Below are 23,189 nucleotides of genomic sequence, written 5' to 3' on the forward strand. Positions count from 1 at the left end.
TCAAGCTAGCTGAAGAATGGAAGCCCAAAGATTATGCTTAACAGAGAAGGAAAACTTTTGCAAAGATATTCTAGAAATTTCATTTACTATGTTCCCTTCAAAATACACATGGTTTATCTACAGTTCATCTTTCTGACATGGACGAGACTTGGTTGTATACGACAGGCCACTGTCAATGGGTTTGATCATCATCCATGCAAACTTGCACATACGTATCTTGTTGCAGTCCTTCTGCCAGTATATCACATTCCTGTGGTTCAGATTTGCGCCAGCGCATGCATCATACCACCAGCCTCCCCCTGGAATGCCATTGAATTCTAATTTAGCGCAGTTCTGAAAGTAATTATCGTTGTCTCTGTCCTTGGTGGTGAACTTCTGGTTATCATGGAGATAAGCTTCTGTGTCCAGGGTCAGAGCATCAGTGGCATTGCCTTTGTATAGACCAACCCTTATTCGGTATTGAGACTCTTCATCTTCAATAAGGAATGGTTCGTACTGTCCCCATTTGATTTTAGCATTTAGGTCAACAAGCTTGACTCCAAGTATATACTGCGTGGAGCTGCTAGTTAATTGATGCATATATTCATTTCCTAACCAGTAGTTGTGTTGAACAGAACCAAATCCATACTTGTAATCCTGCCAGGTCCTGTCGAAGTCGACAGTACTATTGGCTGTAATGTGCTGGATCACTGTCCAGCCACCATCCTGCATATTACAATAGACAACAATTGGATCTTCCTTTGGTTGGATGATGTGAAGACCATCTTTGGAATTTCCTGGGGAGCGCTGAAAAATCTCAAAACAATCCCTTGGATAGTCTGAGTAGGAAAAAAAAATAGTAAGTTTTAAAGTAAGTTTCTGTTCATATAGTAAGTTTTAGATATTGGACTCTGTCCTCTACAGTGAGTGAAAGATTGCTTTGATCTGACTGGAAACTGTGGCTCAGACTGACTTCAGTCCAACAGGTGGGACATCTACTCAGTCAAAGAGGGAGATTTCAGGGCAAAATATACAGGAAATATTCAGAAATTCAAAAATGGGTTGTAATCTAGCTGTAAAACAGAAGCGTGGTTTTGCACTGATGATGGAAAAGTGACTGAAAAGGCAAAAGAGAACTTCATATTAAAATAACAATTTTAATGTATTTTATAGGGTCAAAACATAGTGGATACAGTTTGACAGCTTGTCTCTGCCAGGGCCCAGAGCAGCTTAGAGAAAAAGCATAATAAACAGGGAATGTACAGACTGTTTCTTCTTCTCCTATGTTTTCCCAGTTTCCAGTGGGCAGCAAGTTAGCCATTCCCTGTGCCATGTGTTGGACCACTGTATTTAGTAAGTGGAGATAGTCTTATCCTCAAGAAATAGACCTAATTCCTCTTTAATCAATTTATACTTCAGGCACCTGCAACATCCTTGCATTAAATTCCAGCAAGTATGCCATGTGTGCAATGATAAAAGGAAAATATTAGAGCACAATTCTTGCTAGTACAAAAGTAAAAAAAAAAAAAAATCTGAGGATTCTTTTAGGAACACTTCTTGTCACTCACACACTCCAGGCCAAATGTTATCACTCGTTTGCAGGTGCTGGATGGAACTACAGTGCTGCATAGCTGCAGTGAACAGCTAAACGAATAGCAACAACAGGAAAACAGGTGGAAGTGCTCTTCCATTTTATTGCTTATCCTTTATCTCAGGGGTGATAAAAGTGGCATGTAAGGCTTGGGATGGACCTCTGCATTGGACTGAAATGTGTATTGTGCTGTGTTTTTAACTGTACGTTGCTTATAAGTATACTTTTTGCTATAATTAGAGTAGTATCAAGGAGCTCTGAGACTAAGGCACAACGTTCTGCTTTTACAAATTAACTGTGAGATTTCTAAAAGTCAGAATATAATTCATATAAATAAATATATGTATGTATGAATTCATGTATCAATAATTCTTTTTGTAGAGAAGGATATTATTCAGTATTACTCCATTACTCGGAAACATGCTCATGAATTGAAATTACTCACTTCATGCAGCTGAAAGGCATGTCATTGTGTCATTATGCTATGGGATGTTTGTAATTTATATTTAATAAGCACTTGACAATTTGACTATCTCTATAAGAAAAATTCCTACAGACCACCAAAGATGTAAAATGATAGTTTTTTCACACATGTGAAAACCTACGTTCTGCCCTGACAATAACTGATAGGAATTTGGATATTTTATTTAGAAATTAATCAATTTTATTAAACAAATTGTTCTTCTGGGAAACTGAGATAATTCAGGAAAAGCATGGCAAGATGTACTCATATTTAAACAAAGAAAATGTTGAAAACCAATTAGGAAAAACATTTTCAAAGCTGAAGTTTTAAAATAAAAGCTAATTAAGAAGTCTTCTCTTTGCCAAAAACATTGACCTGACAGGCCCTGCTGATCCTTTTACTGAACACATTTTATTTCCCTGAACACAGTCTGAAAAGAGTCAATCTCATTGTATGGTCTTGTGACCAACAGATCAGAGGTACACTGAAGAGTTTGTTTAGAGGGAAGAAAGCCCCCAACTTTCTGGAAAGAAATAGAGAGCACAGGATATGAGAGATCATTTTATCTACTACTGGTCCTGTAGGCAATTATGTCATGCGGTCTTCTTCACAGATTTATTAAGTTTCATCTCTTCCAACTGTAAAGCATTGTAGACCTCACTAACCATTGCTAGTCTGATGGTTAGAAACATTCTTCTGATTCCCAGTCTAATTTTATCAATGGCCACTTTACATCTGTATTTTTCTTGTGTCATGTTATCCTTTAGTGAAATAGTGCTTCTTCCCTGGTAATAAGCCTTGATGTACAGACAGGACAATTATATTCTTAATCGGTCTTTGTTTTGTTAGGATAAATTATGTTAGGATAAACAAGTTCTTTGATTATCTAGTGTAAGAGAGGTCTTCTGTTCCTTAATTGTCTTATTTTTTTCTGCACCCCTTCCTCTGCAAATTCATCTCCTAGAATATGGGTAAAATTTGCACAATGTTCCAGATAGACTTGTGTAGTGCAACTGATTCTTCACAAGTCCTATTAGAAACATCTCTGTTGATACACTCTAGGGTTGCATTTGTATCTCATAGCTCCCTTTAATCTAGACTTTCTTCTTCTGATCTTTGCAACTAAGTCCTCTCTCTGCAGTAAAACCTAACATTTTATTTTTCATCCCACCTCCATTACTCAAGAACGAATGTTTTTTTCTGTATAATATTACGACTCTTTCTTAGCATTTCTCTACTCTATGTTATCATTAAATTTTATCAGTACATTCCTGTTTTTGCTTCAGTATACTTAATAAGAATACTGAAAATATCACTTGTAAGCAAACACTTCCAGTCTCCTTTCAGCTTTACAGTTCACCTTTCCACCCAAGCCGTTGTCATTTTCTTTTCAGCCCCTACTGAAATTATAGTGAAACCCTATCTTCTCTGATTTAACTAACAGTATCCTATGAAGTGTTGTATCACAGGCTTTGTAGAAGTCCAGATGGATTAAATTTGTTAAATACTATTATTCATAATATCAGTATTGTGTTAAATATAACCTTTATATTTTATATTTAGAAGTTTAGTGGTATGTCTGAGGCACTCAGGCCAAATTTACAGGAGTATATAGGCTTTGCAAAGTCCTACTTTTGGGCCTTCCATTGCTTAATAGAATCCACAACCATAAATAAAATACTTTGAGTCTCAATGCTACCTGTGTGAAATTATGAAATATCTTGACAGGGCGCAAATGTGTGCACGATTCTGTAACTCAGTAGTTAGAACATTCTCCGCGTAGATATAGTCTCACTCCAGACCTGATCCCATGATTTTACAGAATGTGTTATATAAGTATAGAGTGCTGCTCAAGCCAGTAATAGATACAGTGACACTCATATTTGCCTTTCTTCTGTCTCAGTGAATATTCATTCAAAATAGAACAATAATAGATGAATCTTGAGAAAATCATTTAGGCTGGGGGCTACAGGATTTACTTGGAAAGTAAATTTTATAGACCCCCAAGTGCCATCAGTCAGAGGAGGAAAATGAATCAACCTCGCTACTCTTTTTGTCTGCATTTTATGTGGGATCTACTCTGGTAAATGTATTCTTAGAAAACCTACCAAGTTAGACCTTGCAAGCTAGATAGGCAGAGGAATGTCTCCGTTATAGCTAAACATGAGATTTAGGTGCTGATGTGTCAGGAACAGTCAAGAAATGGTGTTAAGAAGTCTTCAAATGCCAAAAAATACTTTTTGACAGAAGTTTTGAATGGTTTATGTCTCTTGAATTAGGTGGCAGCTGAGCAAAGGCTTTAAAGATCTGTATTTTGGACTTAAGAGCCGGTCATGTTTGTATTTCAAAGTATTTTTGTAGAGCTAACTTTCAGATGACTTGCCTGAAAATGTTAGAGCAAAGCAACAAAGTGAAACACAGCTTGCATCCAAATCACTCGCTCTCTTCATGAGTACCTTTGTCATTGACATTAGCCAATCTCTCATAGCCTCTTTGGGGGAGAAGGTGAGCATTAGCCAAGACCACTGCTTCTTTGGTGCTCACTGACACAGTACAATGAGAGAGCACCAGCACAATAAATCCCGCTGAACTCTTCAACAGCATCTTCCTTGTGTGTCAGTCTTTCTGCAGCAATAAACTTCAGAGCTGTAATGCTGGAATTGAAAATTGAAAGATTTATGACTTATAGAATGAAAGTCCTGAAGGACAAAGAGAAACAACTGCTTTTGACACAGCAACCCTCTACCAAAATTGCCTTCCCCTGCCTCTCAGAAACACCTGCTTTTCCTAATATATCACACTGCATTTCTGATAGGTTGCTCTGGTGACACAGAGCATGGCATTGTGCCACTTGCAATGTATCTTATCTTTGTTACTTTGTGCCATGCTGGTCAATGAATCATAACATAATTTCATGTGTGATAAACAGTAATAGAAAATAATGTAATGACAAAACTTAAAAGCACATCTTATATTTACCATATTTGAAGTCTGCTTATTCCTTGAGTCCAAACTGTAGTGAAATAGAGACACCAATGGACGAACTGGCACAAACATGCCTCTCTGGCTGTCTGTAGTTCAAACAGTACTCAACAACATGGCTTTCTGAGTACTAGGTATATTTCCATGCACTGAATAACTCACTTCAGCACATCTGGACTATGGTTTGTATGAATTTTCTTCTGTAGTTTTAAATAATAGGTCAATGTTTGAAGCCAGGAAAAGAAAAACAGTTCAATAAACAAAATAAAAAAATTTTTCTTCAGTCTCATCAAAACGCACAGGGATTCAATATATATAATCAAAAGAATTTTGAGCCCCATTCTGTCCTCCTTTTTGGGTTACATGGCTAATAACCCTTCATCCAACACAGCAAGAAGTCTTAGGCTATTACTAGATTAAATCTTGGGGTCATCACTTTAGGCAAATTCTCAATTGACTGAAGAAGAATTTTTATATCAATGGCAGCTTTGACTGAATCAGCACAACAAACGTTTCCCACACTCTCAAGGGATATATTTACTTAGACAGAAACTACTCAAACTCTTTTTCTTCACCCTCCTTTTTTGTTCTTGTTTTTAATGAGTGAGCTAATGCAGTGGCTCTGACGAAGGCAGAAAATAGATCAAGCAAGCAGTTCTTTGGTCAGAGCTCATTCCCTGCCAGCGTCAGCCCAGAGTCTCCATAGGCCAGTACCAATCTCCACAGTGGTTTACCTTGCAACAGAGCCACATTCCTTATAAATCTCAGGACTTAGTAGCAGATTCAGTTTTCCAAAGTGAAAAATTATTAAGCATATTTTTATTAAAATGTCCAATATAAATCCTGGCAGTAAAATTCAGATCTGAGAATTAATTTTTATTCCAAACATATAAAAACAAAACATAGACTTTTCTACTCTGTTTAAAGCTGTTCCTTCATAATTCTGATTAACATACAATTTGCTAATATATCCAAAGCTGGTCATTTGATATTGATGTCTTAATGAACTGGAAAATCACCCTTCCTAAAATTCAGTACAGGGTTTCCCTTAAAACACCGAAATTCTGCTGTGCTTGCATACCCCACTGTCATGCATCCCTTTCCCTGAGAGCTGCTATTTTGTTATTATTATTGTTATTATTAAAAAGGATTTAAAATAAAAACCTAAGCCACAAGCATCACTAAACTTCAGGGAAATCTGTACTTGGATCTATGAGCTTCTTTTTAGCTCTTTTCTTCTTTCTGCATTTTTGAGTGAATCAGTCTTTTTTCTCCCCTCATATTTACAGTAAACACTGAAATTATTTAAAGATCCATGTAATTCTAGAAGCAAACTCCATATTATAAATTATTAAGAAAGCAACTGAGGAAAACAGCAGTAGGCAGGCACCTTACCTCTCCTTTCAAGTGGAGCTTGGCAAAGAAACACACGCACACAAATGAATGAGCTCATTCTCTAGGGTTGTACTTTGCCTGCTACTGAAGTCCAGGTGAATAAATCAGCTTCAACACACTACCTGAAACGTAGAAGGGCAGCGAACGTGCATCTTCGTTATTTCACACTGTGTGCTTAGACTGATGGACTTTGCTCTGACATGTTATACTTGCAAGAAAGCATATGTGAACTTCAAAAGTACAAAGTTCTTACATAAGGATTAAAATAACATCATAACTAAATTAAATTTCCCTGATTAACAGATAGACACAGTGATGGAGAACCATGAAGAAGTTTTAGTTCAGAAAACTACTTACATTATTTTTTATAGGCAGATGCTCAAATTTACTATGTCATTTAATATAGGTGAGCTAACTAGATGTATGTTATATTGCTAGTCACATTTAAAATTACATAAACACACTTGATTTTTAAGTATTAGGAACAAACCAACCCTAAACTATGTTGTTACTTCTTGCTTTAATGTGAATGGACTTGAAGCAGTGCCTCAGAACTATGAAAAGAAAAATGCTGAACGGACTGGCCACTAGCTTTCTATCTCAGTTTATTTGAATTAACAAGAGAGATATTCATTCAGGTAAAATCTGTAATGAATGGGAAGAATTAAGTGTTGGTATATATCCTTGTACCTGAAAGTTGTATTCTCCATCCAGATGTCTTTCAGATGATGTCTAATATAGCATTTACCTTTTCTTGAGGTGACACAACACTTAATTACTTTGTACTTCTTGATCCTGCCTGCACACAGTTTGGCTACATCCCACCTCTGAAAAAGGCCACAATTAAAGTCCTATGCAAGCTCTACTTGAAGATTTGTATTATCCAGAATCTCTGGTTTTCAATAATTCATCCTCAGTGAAAGAGCAACTCAGGTGTGCGGATTTATATTTCATATGCAATTAAAGAAGTAAACATAGTTTAGGGAAGATTTGCTTCTAATATTTAAAACTCAATGACATTTCATTTTTTTCAGCATAAGCAACACTTTAGTGAGACTGGCCACAGGGAGTCAGAAAAGTATCTTTTCTCTGACACTGGTCAGTATCAGAGTTCCAGGGAAGAGTGTAAGAACAGGGCGACATATTCTCTCAGCCTTTAGTATTTTGCAGTTGAGAGAATTTCCAAAATCTGTATGTTTAACACAGCTAACTTCTGATTAGTACTAAGCTTTCTAATCCTGGGCTAGAATATGAAAATATTGTGCTGAAGCTTATTAAATAATAAAAGTGCGCTGAATAGATTCAGATCCTGCTGAAACAGTACTCCAAGAAAGGGCAAGAGATGGTACCTTCCCACTCTGTTCATTTCAGACATCCTCTCAAAACCACCATTGACTGTAGTGGTGTTTATTGATAGGCATTATGTCACTCAAATATAAATTGAGGTGCATCTCAGTTTTGTGCTTTTGATTCCTACATCTTCCATCACTGTGTATCTCCCCCCCATCTTTCCATTTTTCTTTGCTTTCCTGCTGTTTGCTTTGCTTTGTTGATTTCCGCAGTTTTATTTGAGCTGGCACAGCAGAAGTGGGAAGCTTCTGATTAGATGAAAGAAGAAAGGGCAACAGCAGTCACTCACTCATGCTCAGAAAGACAGTTATTTCTGTAGACAAAAACTTTGAAAAACAACTAAAATCATTACATATTTCTCTCTGCTCTTGATCTAGTATTTCAAGAACAATTTCCCTGCTCTGAAAACTACAATGGGTGATTTATGGCTTAATATTGTTGTCCAGAGACATGTAAAAATGCTAATTTTCATGCAAAGATCCTTTAAGCATATCAAGAAGCTCAAGACAATAGACATACTGTTCTAACAATGCAAATCAGATATATAAAAAGGGTCTCACTGAGTATCTCTTACGCAAAATGTTTCATAGGTGCAAAACACAAGTGACTACTTTGAAGAAAAAAAGAAAAACAGGCCACAGAAATACTTCTGCAGTGACTTGGAATTGCTTTGCAACCTTGGCTAAATGTACTTTTGTATTTTTATATAGGAACAGTAACAAAAAAAGAAAAGTTTCTTCATAACAATTTTCACTTGTCCTTGAGCTTCTGGCCTGGCAATCATGCAAAGACTGTGTTTTATCTGACAAAACAGAAAGCAGTTATAAACTGCTGAAACGCACTGTGTATGAATGATTTTTAATGCAGGTTCTAAATCTCTTTATAGACATTTGCTGTTTGTGAGATAAACCATTATTCATGAAATGAACCTAGATATCTATTTTTCACTGAATGTAAAACAAAACAAGCTTTACTCTTAGAAACATTCAACTTCTCAAATGTTAAGAAACATTTCTTAAGGTTTCTTTATGACGATATTCCAAAATCTGAAGTAAAAACTAAAAACATATATTGTTTATGCCTACCTGTTCAACCCTGGACTAAATTCTTAAGGAGCAGAAACTTACATCAAGTTAAAAAGGCTCACTTTCAACAAAAACACAGAAATAGGACCTAACTTGAAGAGTATCATCCAAATCCATCATCACAGAAGACAATGGAAAATAACCATTTGGTTAAAAATCATCTGACAGATAAGCCTAGCGTTAATGAAAACTGTCAAGTTACTCAGCTTTTGGAAAAGAATAGGATAGGACACAGGTCTTTCAGATTACTTTCTTATTCTAAAGGTGGCAAAGATATGATTGTTGCAAGCAAGAACTGTTGGAGAATATTTGTGTGGAATGCAATTTAGGTAACACCCATCCTAACATGGTGGAATTCATAATTCTGAGGAAAGGCAAAGAGTGTGCAGCTGAATAAGGACAACATATTTCAAAAAAAACCCAGACCACAATGCTTAGGAAACCATTTGCTATTCTCTCTTAGTAAAACACTCTGAGAGAGAAAGGCTTTAAGGGGGCTGGCAGTTAATGAAAGATACTGTAAAGAAGGTGAAATGACAAACTATTCCGCATGAAAAAGGACAGGAACCACAGTAAAAGCTCAGAAGGTCTGGCTCAAGAGTTCTTAAATAATTTGAAAATCAGAATAGAGTTGTGCAAGCAAGTGGAATAGAAAGACAAATTCCTAAGGGTGAGTATATAGGAATGCCACAAGCAGACATGGATAAAATTAGAGATAAAGATGAAAAGAGCTACAACTAGCAAGGGCCATAAAAAAACAGATGGAAATATTCTGTAAATGCATTGGAAATAAAAAGAAGTCAAAATCAAAAATCCATTATTAATAAGGGACAAGTGCAAATGGCACAGATTCAATGCCTCTTTTGTTGCAAATTTCACAAATAGTGACCAGATGCTTACTAAAATTAATTTTAATGATGGAATGGGAATGGAGGCCAGACTAGGTGAAAAACAGCTTAAAGATACTGAATAAGTTGGGTGTTTTCAAGTTGGCAAGGCCTAATAATATTCCTCAAGTACTATTAGAACTAGAAGTGCTCTCTGAACCTTAACAACTACTTTCAGGAGCTCATGGAGGTCCCAAGAGGACTTCAGTGGGGCAAACTAGGAACCTATTTTATAAAAAGGGGGGAAACTAAGAAGATCTAAAGATCAGTGAGCTACATTTCAATACTCATAAAAATAAGAAAACAACTAAAAAGACTAGGGGATGATAAAGTGATGAAAAGCATTGAGCATGGACTTGTCAAGAAAGAAATCATATGAAATGACTCAAATTTTTGTTTGATGGGGTAACTATCCTGTTGGACAAGGGATGAGTATCAAGTACGATGTAGTTAGACATTAATAAGGCTTTTAACACAGAAGAAAAATTCCTTTTGCTCTGGAACTTTTAAGGTTAGACAAACATTTGACAAGGATGATCTAGATAAACTCCTGTCCAAGAGCAGGTATGGACAGACTAGATGATGCAGTGAAAACTCTTCTAGTCCCCAGTGATTCCTATGAACTTACATCTTTTGCTACACCAGGGACAGAATTCGTCTCTAGTAATGAACAAGTTATTCATGAACAAGCTAGTTAACAAGTGTAGTGACTAAGGGGGTGACACTGGGGCCCATACTGTTCAATATCTTCATAAATGCGGTAGATGATGTGATGGGGCACAGCCTAAGCAAATCTGTGAATGATACTAAATTTAGTGGGAGAAGATGGAGAGGGGTAGCTGACATAGCAAATTGTAGAATTTCAATCCACAGGAACCTTGAGAAAGTTGAGACTTGGCCATCAGAAACTTCATGAAGTCCAAAGTTCCATATCTGGAGTGATGTAAGCCCAAGGACAGCAACAAGCTGATAAATGGCTGTCTGAATAGTAACACTGCTGGGAAGACCTGGGATTTGCACACAATGCCAAGGTGACTGTGAACTAACAGTGTGTTCTCATTATGAATATGGCACATGATGTACCAGGTGACAGTAGCAGAAGAATGGCCAGCTGATTGAGGGAAGTTATTATCTCTCCCTGGAATAGCAAAGCCACACTTGGAATACTGTCTCCAGTTTTGGGCCCTCCAGTTCAAGAGGAATATTGGGAAATTGGAGAGGAACCAGTGGAAGGAACCAAGATTGTCCAGGGGCAACAGCATATAACCTATGAGGATGCTAAGAAATGACCTAGTAGTAGGCTGCAGCTACTTGAAGGGGAGTTGCAAAGATGGCAAAGGCAAACTCTTCTTGGTAGTGGTGACGATATGACTGTTAGATATTGCTGAATCCAGTAGCCTGATGCATTAGAGGCTGCTATGGCTTCGTGTTCCCAGGTCCAGGCAGAGGCGAGGCTGAACACATATTCACTGTAGGCACATATATACACGATACATATACACACATGCAGACAGCCACACAGACCAACATAAGCAGAATACAGTGATTTTACCAGCACCCTTGTAAATACACACAGGGTTCACACAAACATGAACAGCATGGACAGCCTGATCCTGTTCCTCCTCTCCAGCTCATCAGGATTGAAGCTTGCTGGTGATAGCTATACAAACATATACTTACATACATACACACACACAATTACGAATCACTCCAGTATCTGGCCTTAAACCCTCAGTCTATCCCATAGCCAGCTCCAGATCCCCTGGTCTCCTAGCTGCTAGCACCTGGATGTGAGTCCTGGAGTTTGCAGTACCCCTCCAGTTGCTAGTACTCACACCTCTTACAATAACTGGAACCAGCTCACCAGCTGGTCCAATCTAAAGTTTGCTAGTGTTCACACATATACTCACTTAGAAGAAAGATGGCAACCACACACAAAATAGTTAGAAGTAGGTTTTAGTGAGAATTTAAGACAGAGTGCTTCAATCAAGTACCGGGCTCAAACCAGTGTACTGACCAACCACCTGTTTACAGCTCAACCCTATATCCCCTTTTCACTCTATTTTCCCATGCTTTTTACTCCCTGCTACACCTTGATCCCTCCCTTTCCCTGCCTTTGGTCCTTCCTCTAAAGATCCCATAGTAAGTTTCACACATTCCCATTGTCCCCTTAAAAACATCCCACAATAATCTTTACACAATTCCAAAATGTTCCTTCCCATGCACCCCATAGTGAGTCCTGTACCCCTGTAGGCAATACTTCAGTCCAGCAAGGAGTTCTTGGGAGTCTCTTTGGTTGATGCATCTTAGTGGGTTTCACACCAGGGACAATGGTGTAATCATTCCCCTTTGATAGCCTTAGGAGCAGCCAATTCTGTGTATTCTGATTTGCACTGATTAGGTTACTTAGGGTTCTTCTGCCTGTCACTGTTCATCTGATCCTCACCAGGCCTTTGTGTTTACTGTGATTAATCACATAACCTAATGATAACATGGTGCAATGGCCACAAACTGTGACTTGGGAGGTTCAAATTGGACATTAGGGAAAGCTTGAGAGCAGTGCAGCACTGGAATAGGTTTCCCAGAGGGACTGTAGAAGCCTCCATGCTTGGAGGTTTTTAAAAAGGCTTAGACAGAGGCTTAGACAAAGTCATAACCGATCAGTTGGTGACAATCCTGCTCAGAGTGAGGTTGAATTAGAGACCTCCAAAAGTCCCTTGCAATCATCATTTCCATGATTCCATAATCAACTGTCTGCACTTCAGATATAACAAATCTTAAAGTATCTAGAATTTCAGGTTTGATCTAGATTTGGCATACTGCAAAATATGATTCAGACTCAGAGTCCTACTTCAAACTCCACAGATCTGTGTATCGGTCAGCTTTTGTTTGGGCTTGTTTCTACTACAAAAAGACATTTAGCAAACTGAGTAAGATAAAAATCCTTTCCATGTCAATGCACTGGTTTTACCTCCAGTATCTAGAGAAACTGATCAAGAACAAATAGCAAAAGCAATTAGTTATTTGGCAAATATCACCACAAATATTTTATTCAACTAACAATTTCAGCGGAATTGCTAAAGAGCCCCAAATTTTTAGCAAACGACTTGCTAATCTTTAATTTGATTTGAATCAATTAACTGTAATGTTTAGCTTAAACACTGTAGCCTAGACTTGCAATACAGGAGTCTAAAAATGATTTTATCATCTGGGACAAGTAGCAGCTGGGAGCACTGTCATGGCAACAATCTCAGTTTCAAAGCAAAATTCTGTAATTTCTATTGCTCTCTAGCAACCTCACAACTGAAGTATCATTGCTAAGAAAACCATGAAAAAGCAAGAGCTTTTCATACAGAGAAATGTACCATCATAAGAAATGCTTGGAAAGATCATTAAAAGACTGTTTTAGGATGTAAGGCAAGCTTTAAATAAACAAATGAAATTCTCAGTTTGATGATGAACCCCAGAAAAAGAGAGTATGTCTGTATATTATATATCTATATACACACTGTATGCTATATACACACACACACGTAGGGGTGTGGGTGTGTGTGTGCATGTGTGTTGAGCTTGGTTTCCTGTCATGCTGAAGTGTGTCTGTGCAGGTGATGGTGGAATCACTCTCTCCTGGAACTGATGATAATCACAAAACTCACTGTCTCCCACTCCAATCTCGTGATTTAGTTTCTTGACCCTGTAGTTTAATGATAATGGACTGCAATGTGAATAACACACAGGAATGCACAGGGTGGGAGTGGAAGAGCACATACTAAAAAGAGAGACTTCACTGCCCCCAATTCCCCCCAGGAGATAGGTTGAGAGAACTATCATGTCACAAGTACTAGTCAGATTGCTCAATGACTACTGAAAGATATTGAGGAACTGTGCTGCTAATGTGCTCTAAGAACCTATATAGAATAAATAACCTCTAATACCAAACACACTGATCCTGAAAATTAACCTGTATATTTTAGAAATTCAAGGAAATGTATGCCCAGATCTCAGAGCTATGGTTTAAGCTCTCATTTATTTATCCTCACTTCAGTTTGGTTAGCTTAGTGACTTGGTCAGAGCAGTCCTTTCCCGACTACCATATTTTAAGCATTTCCTAGTTATGGCACACCTGTGTCACAGATGACAGTTACTCAGAGCAGACAATCTGAAAGTGCTGCAGCTATACAAGGCCATACACACATGAATGAGTAGTACATTTCTACAGTGTAGGTTAGGAGTTTCTCATGATGTAATAGCTGCAACCCTCAAGCCGATAGTCATAATTCAACAGCTAAGACCAATACAGCTTTTATTGGCTGTAGAAAGAAAATAAACCCCCCTTTCAAAAGTAACATTGCATAGCAGAGTAAGATCCTCAGATGGGCTTATATATTTTTCCCACATACATTTATATACCCTGGCTGCACTGGTAATTTTGGTCTATGGTTTGTTCATAACAGAGCTAACTGAAGCAAGTAAGTTCTGCTAAAAAAGTCTTAGTTTATCCCTTAGGATGAAAACAAGTACTCATAAGAATGAAGAAAATCAAGCAGTTACTCTACAAATTTATAAGAACAAAACTATAGGAAAAACAGCACAGTCCATTTCATGCTCTGGAATTCCGTTGATAAACTGTTTTAATATTCTCAGTAAAACATCCTATCATTGCAGAAATATTTGTTTATTCAGATCCCTAACTTGAAACATGAAAGAATTATTAGGCAGTAAAAGTGTGCAAATGCAAAGTATATTTAAAGTATTAAAAATACCTGAATAAAAAGTAGGCAATGTAAGCACCATTTAAAGAAAAAAAAACCCAGTGCTTAAATCAAGCCAGAATTTAGTCTCTAAAACAAAACCGTTTCCTATAAGGAGCACATTTGCGAAAGCAGAAGTTTATCTGTTTTTTAAAAAAAAGGCTGACAAAGTACAAACAACATACAAAAGGTTAAAAAAGGCTAGCAAAGTCCTGCAAAGCTATAAGGGCACTTAATGAGTTCCAAAGGGTAGATTCAGTCCATCGTACAGAAAAAAGAAAGAAAAGTGCATAAACAGCTATAATGTATGGAGGACAGCGTGTAGATTTTTTGTAATACAGATTTAAGATTGAAAGAGGCAGAATTCTTTAGTTGTCTTTCTTTCCTGTGTGATGCTAATAAAGGTGGGCTGAAAGCAGCAGATGAATTTCAGTGTTAGGTACATGGGCCTTAAGTTGACATTTTTCGTAAGTAGCTATCCAGGCCCTCTGGACATTTTCTTCAATTCTTTTCAAAGGAGAAAGTATAACCAATGTATTTTGTTAAACTGTCATATTTCCAGTGAATTGTGGCTATTTCTGTACAATCTTTCTGATAACTCTCCTCACAGTACACTTAAATGGTTTGAAAAAAAATCTATGATAAAATCAGCCTCAAACACATTACGAAGAAAGCACTGTAATCTGATCAGATTTTTGCAGGACAAATGACCTCTCCACCATTAATTAGCAGGCTGCCTGGTGATAAAAATAATTGGTTGTTACCATTGAAACACTTGAAACCATAAGTGATGTATATAATTATTTCTGCCACCACCAGCTGAACAGAATTTGCTAAAGCAATTCCAACAAGCCCCTTGTAATCTTTGTAAGAATGAAGGGCAAATACAAGTGAAAAAACTCCCTGTGCAAATACCATGCAAGAAAATAAAAGTGAGGGCGTATCAACATTGCAATTCAAATGCAAAAACCATCACAGGATTATAAGAGGGCATTTCTCAAAGAGTCCATACTAACTGTCTATAGATTCTTCTCTTGGGGACTTTTACGAAGCTACAGGTAGGAATATTATTTTCATGAAAGGAACATCTGGATCCTTTAATCCCATACCTGGTAAGAATACTATCATTCAGTTTTCTGTGTTTTCTGAACACTTTTGGTAGCTATGATGATTGATGCTGCACTTATTCTGCTATAAGCCTTTCAGCAACTGCTCCTCCTCTCATCTGAGTTCCTCCTCTTTTTAAGAGATGGTATTTACCACTGCAAGAATACAATCCCACTAGGAGGCTTAATCCTGATCTCCAACTTCTTTAGATATTCCTTCCCCTCAAGGTGTTTCACTACTATCTTAAAAAAATTAGGTCCTGTATTAATACAGCTCATACATTTGCCACCCACCAAGCTGAAATAATTTTAGGATTGTTTAGAAAACATTTTAGGACTGTTGAGAAAACGAATTGGTAGGAAAAGAAACACTCCTCCCTGCTCCCAAAAAATTAGTAGTGATCTTCACATAAGGCTCCCCAGTCTAATTCTATTCTAATGCCAGGAATGGGAAATATTTTTCTGAGTATTTAACAGGATTCTCTTTGCATCTGCACAGTAAACAGTGGTCCTCTGTCCTGCAGATGAACCTATGAGCATGGGTGTCTTATTCTCCCATCCCAAACTCACAAGGAAATGCTACTCCTGTGTGTAGCAAAGAGCAAAAACGTCCTTAAAAGAATCCAGACAGTTTCTGAGGAGAACATTCTAATATTTTCAACTGAAAATATTCCTTTAAAGTCTTGCTTTTTCTGCCTGGTTTCAAATGAGTTTCGTTACCTTTTATATTACTTTTTGATGTTTGTATTCATAGATCGCACCATTCACACAGTTCAAAGTCCTGTTTTATTCAAAAAATGCCATGAAAGGTTTTCTTTCTGTTGCATATTCACTATCATTTGCCCTTGGCTCAATGACAGTCTTTAATTTTTATTCCTGTCAGCCATGCAGAACCAAACACCTAATAAAAATGAGCTCAACTGTAACTTGTTTTTGTGCATCATCAATAAAATAGCTAACTAGCTAAGTTCCAGTTGCACAGAAAATTATATTGTCATTACATCCTCATGATCTTATTGGAAACAAAGAACTGCATAAGGGTTACTGCCAGCGTAGTTTGAAGGAATAACATTATAGTTTTAGGAGAAGGCAGTTTTTTTCCTGAAAAATCCTAAGTATTTATGATGACAGAGGACTTCTAATCCTTTATGGATTTTGGAACAACAGAAATTGGGAAAAACCCAACAACCCCTATTTACTTGTGACCTCAACAAATCTGCACTAGCTGAACCTGAAAATAGAGTAAAACTAGATACTATTTCTAAAGACAATTCTGTGAATAAAACTTCCCAGAATGTTGTATTATTTTTATGATCAGAATCATCAGATTTTATACACAGTAACAAGCTCAAAATACTCATTAAGATCTAAGGACCTGTCTTTACAGACTCTGGAATAATTAAAGCAGTAAGAATTTTGAAATTTTATTTTTTTCACAATTGATACTGCTTGCTTTTTGGCACTTAAAGCATGCTAATGTGTTTTGTATTTGATTAGTCCATTTGCAGACTGTCACACAGAATGAAGCTTGCACTAATAGTGATGGGAAGATGGACTGCAAATACAGCGACAGACTATGCTATTTAGGGAAGAGCTAAACAGCCACCCAATTTTTGCTAAGTGATCTGAGGAAACAGACTGATGAGTTCTGTCTCTTGAATGGTATAGCAATCTTATCCTTAACCAAGCTACAAGGCGTTATGGGGTCACTGCCATCTCTTCATTCACTTGAGTAGAGAAGTCCGTACAAATACAGAAGTCTGTACTCACCTAAAAGCAGGGACTACAGTTCTGACATATGGCCATAAGCAAGTCATGAAGTGGCCAAACTTCCTCCTTTGCACTGTTCCCATCACTTGTCTGTATATGCTTGCACTATGGATAAAGTTATAAATTATTTCTGTAAATCTTAACATATGAGTCAAATCTGCCAACAGTAACCCCTTAAATTTCTCCAGTCTTTCTCATGTCCTTATGTTATCCTAGGGGCATTTCTCCAAATTTTTCCGCTTCCAACACTCTATGACTTCAAGTATTTTATAAATGAAACACTACTAGAGAATTTTCCTGGACACAGGAATCTGCTCATTCATAGTATTAGGTTTGTGAAATAGTATCTGACATACTTTTGGAATATGTCAAATAGCACCCCTCTCCCTCCACCCCCAGCAGTTCCTCTATATGCGTGGGAAGTTATTATGGGCTGGAACACATTCCTAGGAAGCAGTCTGCATGCTCTGTTTTGAAGACTAGAGCATGCAGAGGGTTTGTTCCACGTTAGTTGACCTCAGTGACAGAATTACCTGTAGAGTAACTAGCCTATGGAGATACAGACCACATTTAAAAATATCAAGTGTGATCTTTTCAATGTCCTACTGCCTCTTCATGCACAAGAATTTCTTGTCTTCCCCAAAATGTGCATATGTATTTTTTTCATCTTTCAGCATACTTTCTACAGTAAATCTCTTTTTCCGCTGATTGAAATTCAAAGTATAAAGTTCTTTATATATTCCTTAGCTGTCAACTGTACATACAACCGCTTCTAAATTTGTATTCTCCTTCAGTTCTTTAGTCAACAGAATAGTCATAATAAATGTCCTTGGTAGGCCATCCTAACACATTAGAATGAAAAACAGGCACTACCACTGAGGATTTATTATTATTTATATTTCACACTGGTTATTTTCCTAACAGAAGAAAGTTTCAGATGAAACAAAATACCATGGGAATACAAATTTACGATCTACAAACTATTGACAGCAGCAAGATTAAGGTCAGATATGATGTCTTAAATATTCAAAAGCGAAATCCTTTTAGTACCTTAAAATACTGCTATTGTTGTTATCCTGTAAAAATAGTGAACTCCAGGCCTTCTATCAAACTGTAAACCAAACCTTGCTCTCTTTCAGTTTGCGTGCAATTTAAATCTCCTCCCTTATTACAGATTAGGTTGAATCAGAATAAACACCTTCCAAACTTTTCTGACTTGAACCCAGAAGACTTCCTTGAAAAACATTTGCTGCCGAATCACAAGCTCTGAAATTATGGCATTAAATTTTGTCAGATCAGAACCTGATTTGGTTTGAAGCTCTAAGTGAAAGTATAGTTACTTTAGCAAATATATTTAAACTGAAATTATTAACTAACTTTCTGAAAAAGTAAGATTTTACCATCTTAGATCTATTTTGTAAATTATCTTTACATGCTCTTAGGAGTGGATGGGTGCATATTTTATGATTTAGTCATTACATAGGATTTGTTAAAAAAAAAAAAAAAAAAAAAGGAACATCGGCTTCAAATCTAGTCAATTAAAAAAATGAAAAATAATTTCATCATTGCAAGTAGCCCTGACTCTATCAGCATATTTATGTGGTTTTACAACCACGCTTACTCATTTTTGAAGTATTTTTCTCTCCTCCATTACTGTAAGAAAGCAAGCAAACAACTAAAACAATCCATTATACAAAAGAAAGAGAAACCAACTATAAAATGCTCTGTAAAATAAAAAAAATCAAACCCATCAAAACAACCCAACAGCCCTCTGCTAATTTTCACAGTTAGAATAATTGCAGGTATTACTTCGTTAACAATTTTCAGACAGGACTGTAATTTACATTGACAGATTTCCAAAAACAAAGGACAGTAATCACACATTAAAACAGTGTGAAAAAGCCAAAGTCCCTAAAGATGGACAGCATTCTGGCTCCTGTATTTTCACTAGTTTTTCTCCCTACAGTTTTGCTGGAGGCTGCTTCCTCATTAAAAATAGTTTGAATTTAAGCATTGCATTTTTATAGTTCTAAAACTTATTTCCAAGAGCTCTCTATTACACCAGGGTATACCATTAAGGAAACCCTTTACCTTCCTGTTTGCCTTCCAATCAATATAGGAGCCACTGAACATCATCTGAGACAACCACAGATTTTATCAGCTGCTGACCACATGCAATCTTTATGCAATTATACAGCTATTAACACCCAGCTGGAGACATTTATATGGATCTTAGTGATTTGGTACACTTTCCACTAAACTGGCAAAGAATATATATTTAAATTGCCTAGATGCTTTGGAAATCTTGACCTGGGGTTACTCAATGGGTTGATTTAATAAATATGTATAAATATCTACATATAAATGTCTAATAAAGATGCTCTTTAACAAAATTACTTATTGAATTTTCTTCAGTAAGCCCATATCTGTACTATTTGAGTACCTGATATTCATAATTAAATTCGTCTTTACAATACTTGAGACAAGCTACTCATACTTCATCCACATGAAATTGAAACAGAAATTTTAAATGATTTACTCAAAGTCTGGCAGTTGCATCATGACCCAAAACACTTCATTCTGGAGTGTATGTCCTCTTCATACATACAAATTTTAACCACAAACTGGCCTTTCTCTTTGAAACAACAGAGTCAATTTTAACAGATACACACACCCATTTACAGAACTATTATCATCCCCATTTCATAAAATACATAAAGAGCACCAACAAATATTTTCATTGTTTAAAACAGTGATGTTAAATATCTATACAACAGTATTAAACTTCTTCCTTACATTTAAAGAATGGAAATATCATGGATGAAGTCCTTGATAAAATTATTTCAAACTGTTCAAAACACCTCTGATAGTGAGTGTCCAGGCCATCTTATATAAATAAGTGACACCTGAAACAGGCTTCTGCATAATGTAAGCCTCCTTTCTCTTCTACACAGCCTGTCAGAAACTCTTTCAGAGTCGCCCACTCATTCAGAACATGGCTAAATAAGCTTTTAGGCTACGATTCCTCAAGAGGCAGCAAGCTGATTTAATGACTGACTCACTCACTGCCATAAACACAGGAGGGTGCCTGCTTCTGAATTCATGCCTCTGGTGTCTACCTTTTGCTGGCTCTGGCACTTGTTTGATCCTTCTGTGAGCTCATTTAACTCACTGAAACATAACAAAACTCCAGCAAAAAGATGGAAAATTTTCTCTTGATAAGTCAACACATGGCAAAGTCTGACAAGTGCCAGAGCTGGCATGCAGGAGGCAGCAGGATTATTCAGTCCAAGTTGGGGGAGCAAGCCTTCCTCCTTTTGGCAATAAGGAAACCAGCCTGTCTATGTGCGAAATCACAATGTAAGAACGATCTACTTTTCAAGCAGTTTCTGTACACCTTTAACTTCTATTTTGAGGGATCAGCTGCTTCAACTTATCTTCTGTCGTATGTCATCCCAAGTAACCTGACTAAAGGTAGCTACGGTTTCCAGGATACCAGAGTGAGAAGTCACTGCTGACACAGCAGAAAGACTACTAAAAATCAGTAAATAAGGACAAGAAATAAAAACCAAAATATAGCAAATATGTTCACTTTCCAAAGAAAAAAAAAGAAAAAGAAAAAAAGACAACCTTGTATTATACTACTAATAGTTACAATAGGAAAGCTTTACAGGCAGATGCACAACATCTATCAAATAAACTCTGCTAAGCAGCTTTTAGGATAGTCCAAGGCAATATGCTACAGTAGCCTGAACTGTAAATGACCAAGGCACTCTGGCTAAAATCTCTTCTCTTACTTCACACACAGATTCCAGCTCTGAATTAGAAAAAGTTGGTACCAATGTAACTTGCACTAGGTTCAGCAGCAGGGCAGTGTGGCTTCTATATACCACTTTATCACAGAGGAGCCTCAAAAGGAGAGGAAGAATGTATAAGATTGAGGAAAAAATGCTAGGTAACAGGATTTTAAGTTGTTCAAATAACAGATTTTTGGAGGTGGGTGGAGTTTTCTTTGGGAGCAAGGGGGAGTGGTATACTGCATCTGATTCTGATATGCAAAGAAATTGACTGAATGCTAGTATATCAGCCACAGAAAAAAAAAAAAGTGTTGAATATTCCATATGCTCCTTCCAAAGTTTTATTAGGATCTGTACAATTCCTGCCGATTTTTTTTTACTCTAACTTTTAACAAGAAAATTTCACTTTTCCATCATCTGAATTCTCCATTCTCCCTTAAAGACGATCAAGACCTCAACCAGACAGTGAAAGAAGGCAGACGTATTGCTGTTCTGAACTTCATGACAAGGAAAAATTCGTCAATATGATTAATTATTGAACAAAGTGTGATTAAAATAAGAAGCTAATACAACTTAATTGTCATATCACTCACCGTTAAAGAAAAGTAACTCATGGCTTTTACTTCCTAGGACAAAGCACAATAACAAAGCTATCTGCTCTATCTTCAGAGAACTGCTCCCTCTTTTTCCTATGAATTCTTCAGTAAGGTTCTGTTAAAAGAGGTGGTTTGCAGTATGAAATCCCAACTTTTTACATAGGCAGTACAACTTTGGTTAAACACTCATTTCGGAATATACTTCTAGCAAGAATATTTGAATATCCTCCTGTCTCTATACGTTTTATTTAAAATACAAAGCAAAACAAAACCCCCCCAACAACTTAAAGTTTACTTTGAAAAGACTGAAACCTCTGTTTGCCCAAAAGACAGTGTTGGTTTAATGCTCATCCAATATCTTAAATGTTAACTTCATTATATGAACAATTCTTTCGCAGGTTTTTATGTTTCAGAGTATGTTCCAAGGCTGTAACTAGGAAGACTATAAATTGTCTAAGAATATGTAAGTGTTCAAAAACCTCAGAACAAACATGTGCATCAAAGCTGATTTTGCTTGAGGTATGTTTTAAATCAATGTTATATACCTTTTTTGGAATCAGAGAACATTACCGTATTGCTTGGATACTGTTACCTAAGAAGTGAGCAATCATAAAAATGGAAAAGGACAGCATGAATACAATTACAAATGTCTGTTTTGGAATGAAATAATTCTTTATGCTAAAATTGATTTACAGACAGCCGCTAATGGGGTTTGGCAGGTACTGCTGTCATTTTAATTTACAAACATTCTTCTAGTAGAAAATAATCAATTTTTCAACTCCCTCTGAATTTGCTACTGAGTAGCTTGAAAGATACACACAGGCATGGTCAAAAAAAGAACAAAGTCTTGTCAGTGACTTAGCATATGTAGAGTTTACCATTACATTCTTTGTAATATAATTTTAAAAGCTGAATGGGATTTACCCTGCTATACACTCAGTTTTTTCTCTTTCATTTTTTAAACTTTTGTGTCCTGTATTTGGCCTTAAATCACAGCACTGATAAGATAAATGAACAGCACAAAAAAGCCAGTATGAACCAAAAGTGCTGAAGAAATGATACATGCGATTTAGAATGGTAAGATTTAAGCTAAACATTCATCATGTTATTTAGATACTTTGGATCCGTATTAAATTTGACAGAGCTTAAAAAAACATTCTGAAGAAGGATGGTTTCCTTCTTAGCCCTAAAAATTTTTGGCAAAAACTACATCAGAATACTATTGGGCAGTAAAATGGAGTGGAAAGTTCTTGAACTAAAGTGTATAGGCAGCAAACAATACAAAATAAAATGATCCCATATAGAGCACACATGACGAGCTGATACAGCAAATTCCTTTCTCAGTAAACCCATGACTCAATTTTGAAAGAATCTGTTCATTTCAGAACTCAGGGAGAAGATATAAAAAATATTAAAGCCATCTTTAGAAGCAAACTC

The 23,189-nt window shown here is 36.7% G+C and overlaps 1 protein-coding gene across 1 annotated transcript; it reads right to left on the reverse strand.

Annotated features, from left to right (window-relative positions):
* Positions 1–68: 68 nt before the first annotated feature.
* Positions 69–22,251, reverse strand: LOC112980653 (fibrinogen-like protein 1-like protein). Its single transcript, XM_026095671.2, has 4 exons — positions 17,360–22,251; positions 6,411–6,532; positions 4,490–4,687; positions 69–818 (listed from the first exon to the last, which is right to left on the reverse strand). The coding sequence occupies exons 3-4, from the start codon at positions 4,635–4,637 to the stop codon at positions 118–120; spliced, it is 849 nt and encodes a 282-aa protein (XP_025951456.1). The 5' UTR covers positions 4,638–4,687; positions 6,411–6,532; positions 17,360–22,251; the 3' UTR covers positions 69–117.
* Positions 22,252–23,189: the final 938 nt, after the last annotated feature.

The sequence above is a fragment of the Dromaius novaehollandiae genome, chromosome 5 (genome assembly GCF_036370855.1).
Source record: "Dromaius novaehollandiae isolate bDroNov1 chromosome 5, bDroNov1.hap1, whole genome shotgun sequence".
NCBI lineage: Eukaryota > Metazoa > Chordata > Aves > Casuariiformes > Dromaiidae > Dromaius > Dromaius novaehollandiae.

Coding starts and splice junctions, on each gene's coding strand:
- LOC112980653 (XM_026095671.2), bottom strand. CDS start 4,637: ATGCTGTTGAAGAGTTCAGCGGGATTTATTGTGCTGGTGCTCTCTCAT. Junction 819..4,489: donor GGCTAATGTCAATGACAAAG/GTACTCATGAAG, acceptor TTTCCTACTCAG/ACTATCCAAGGGATTGTTTT.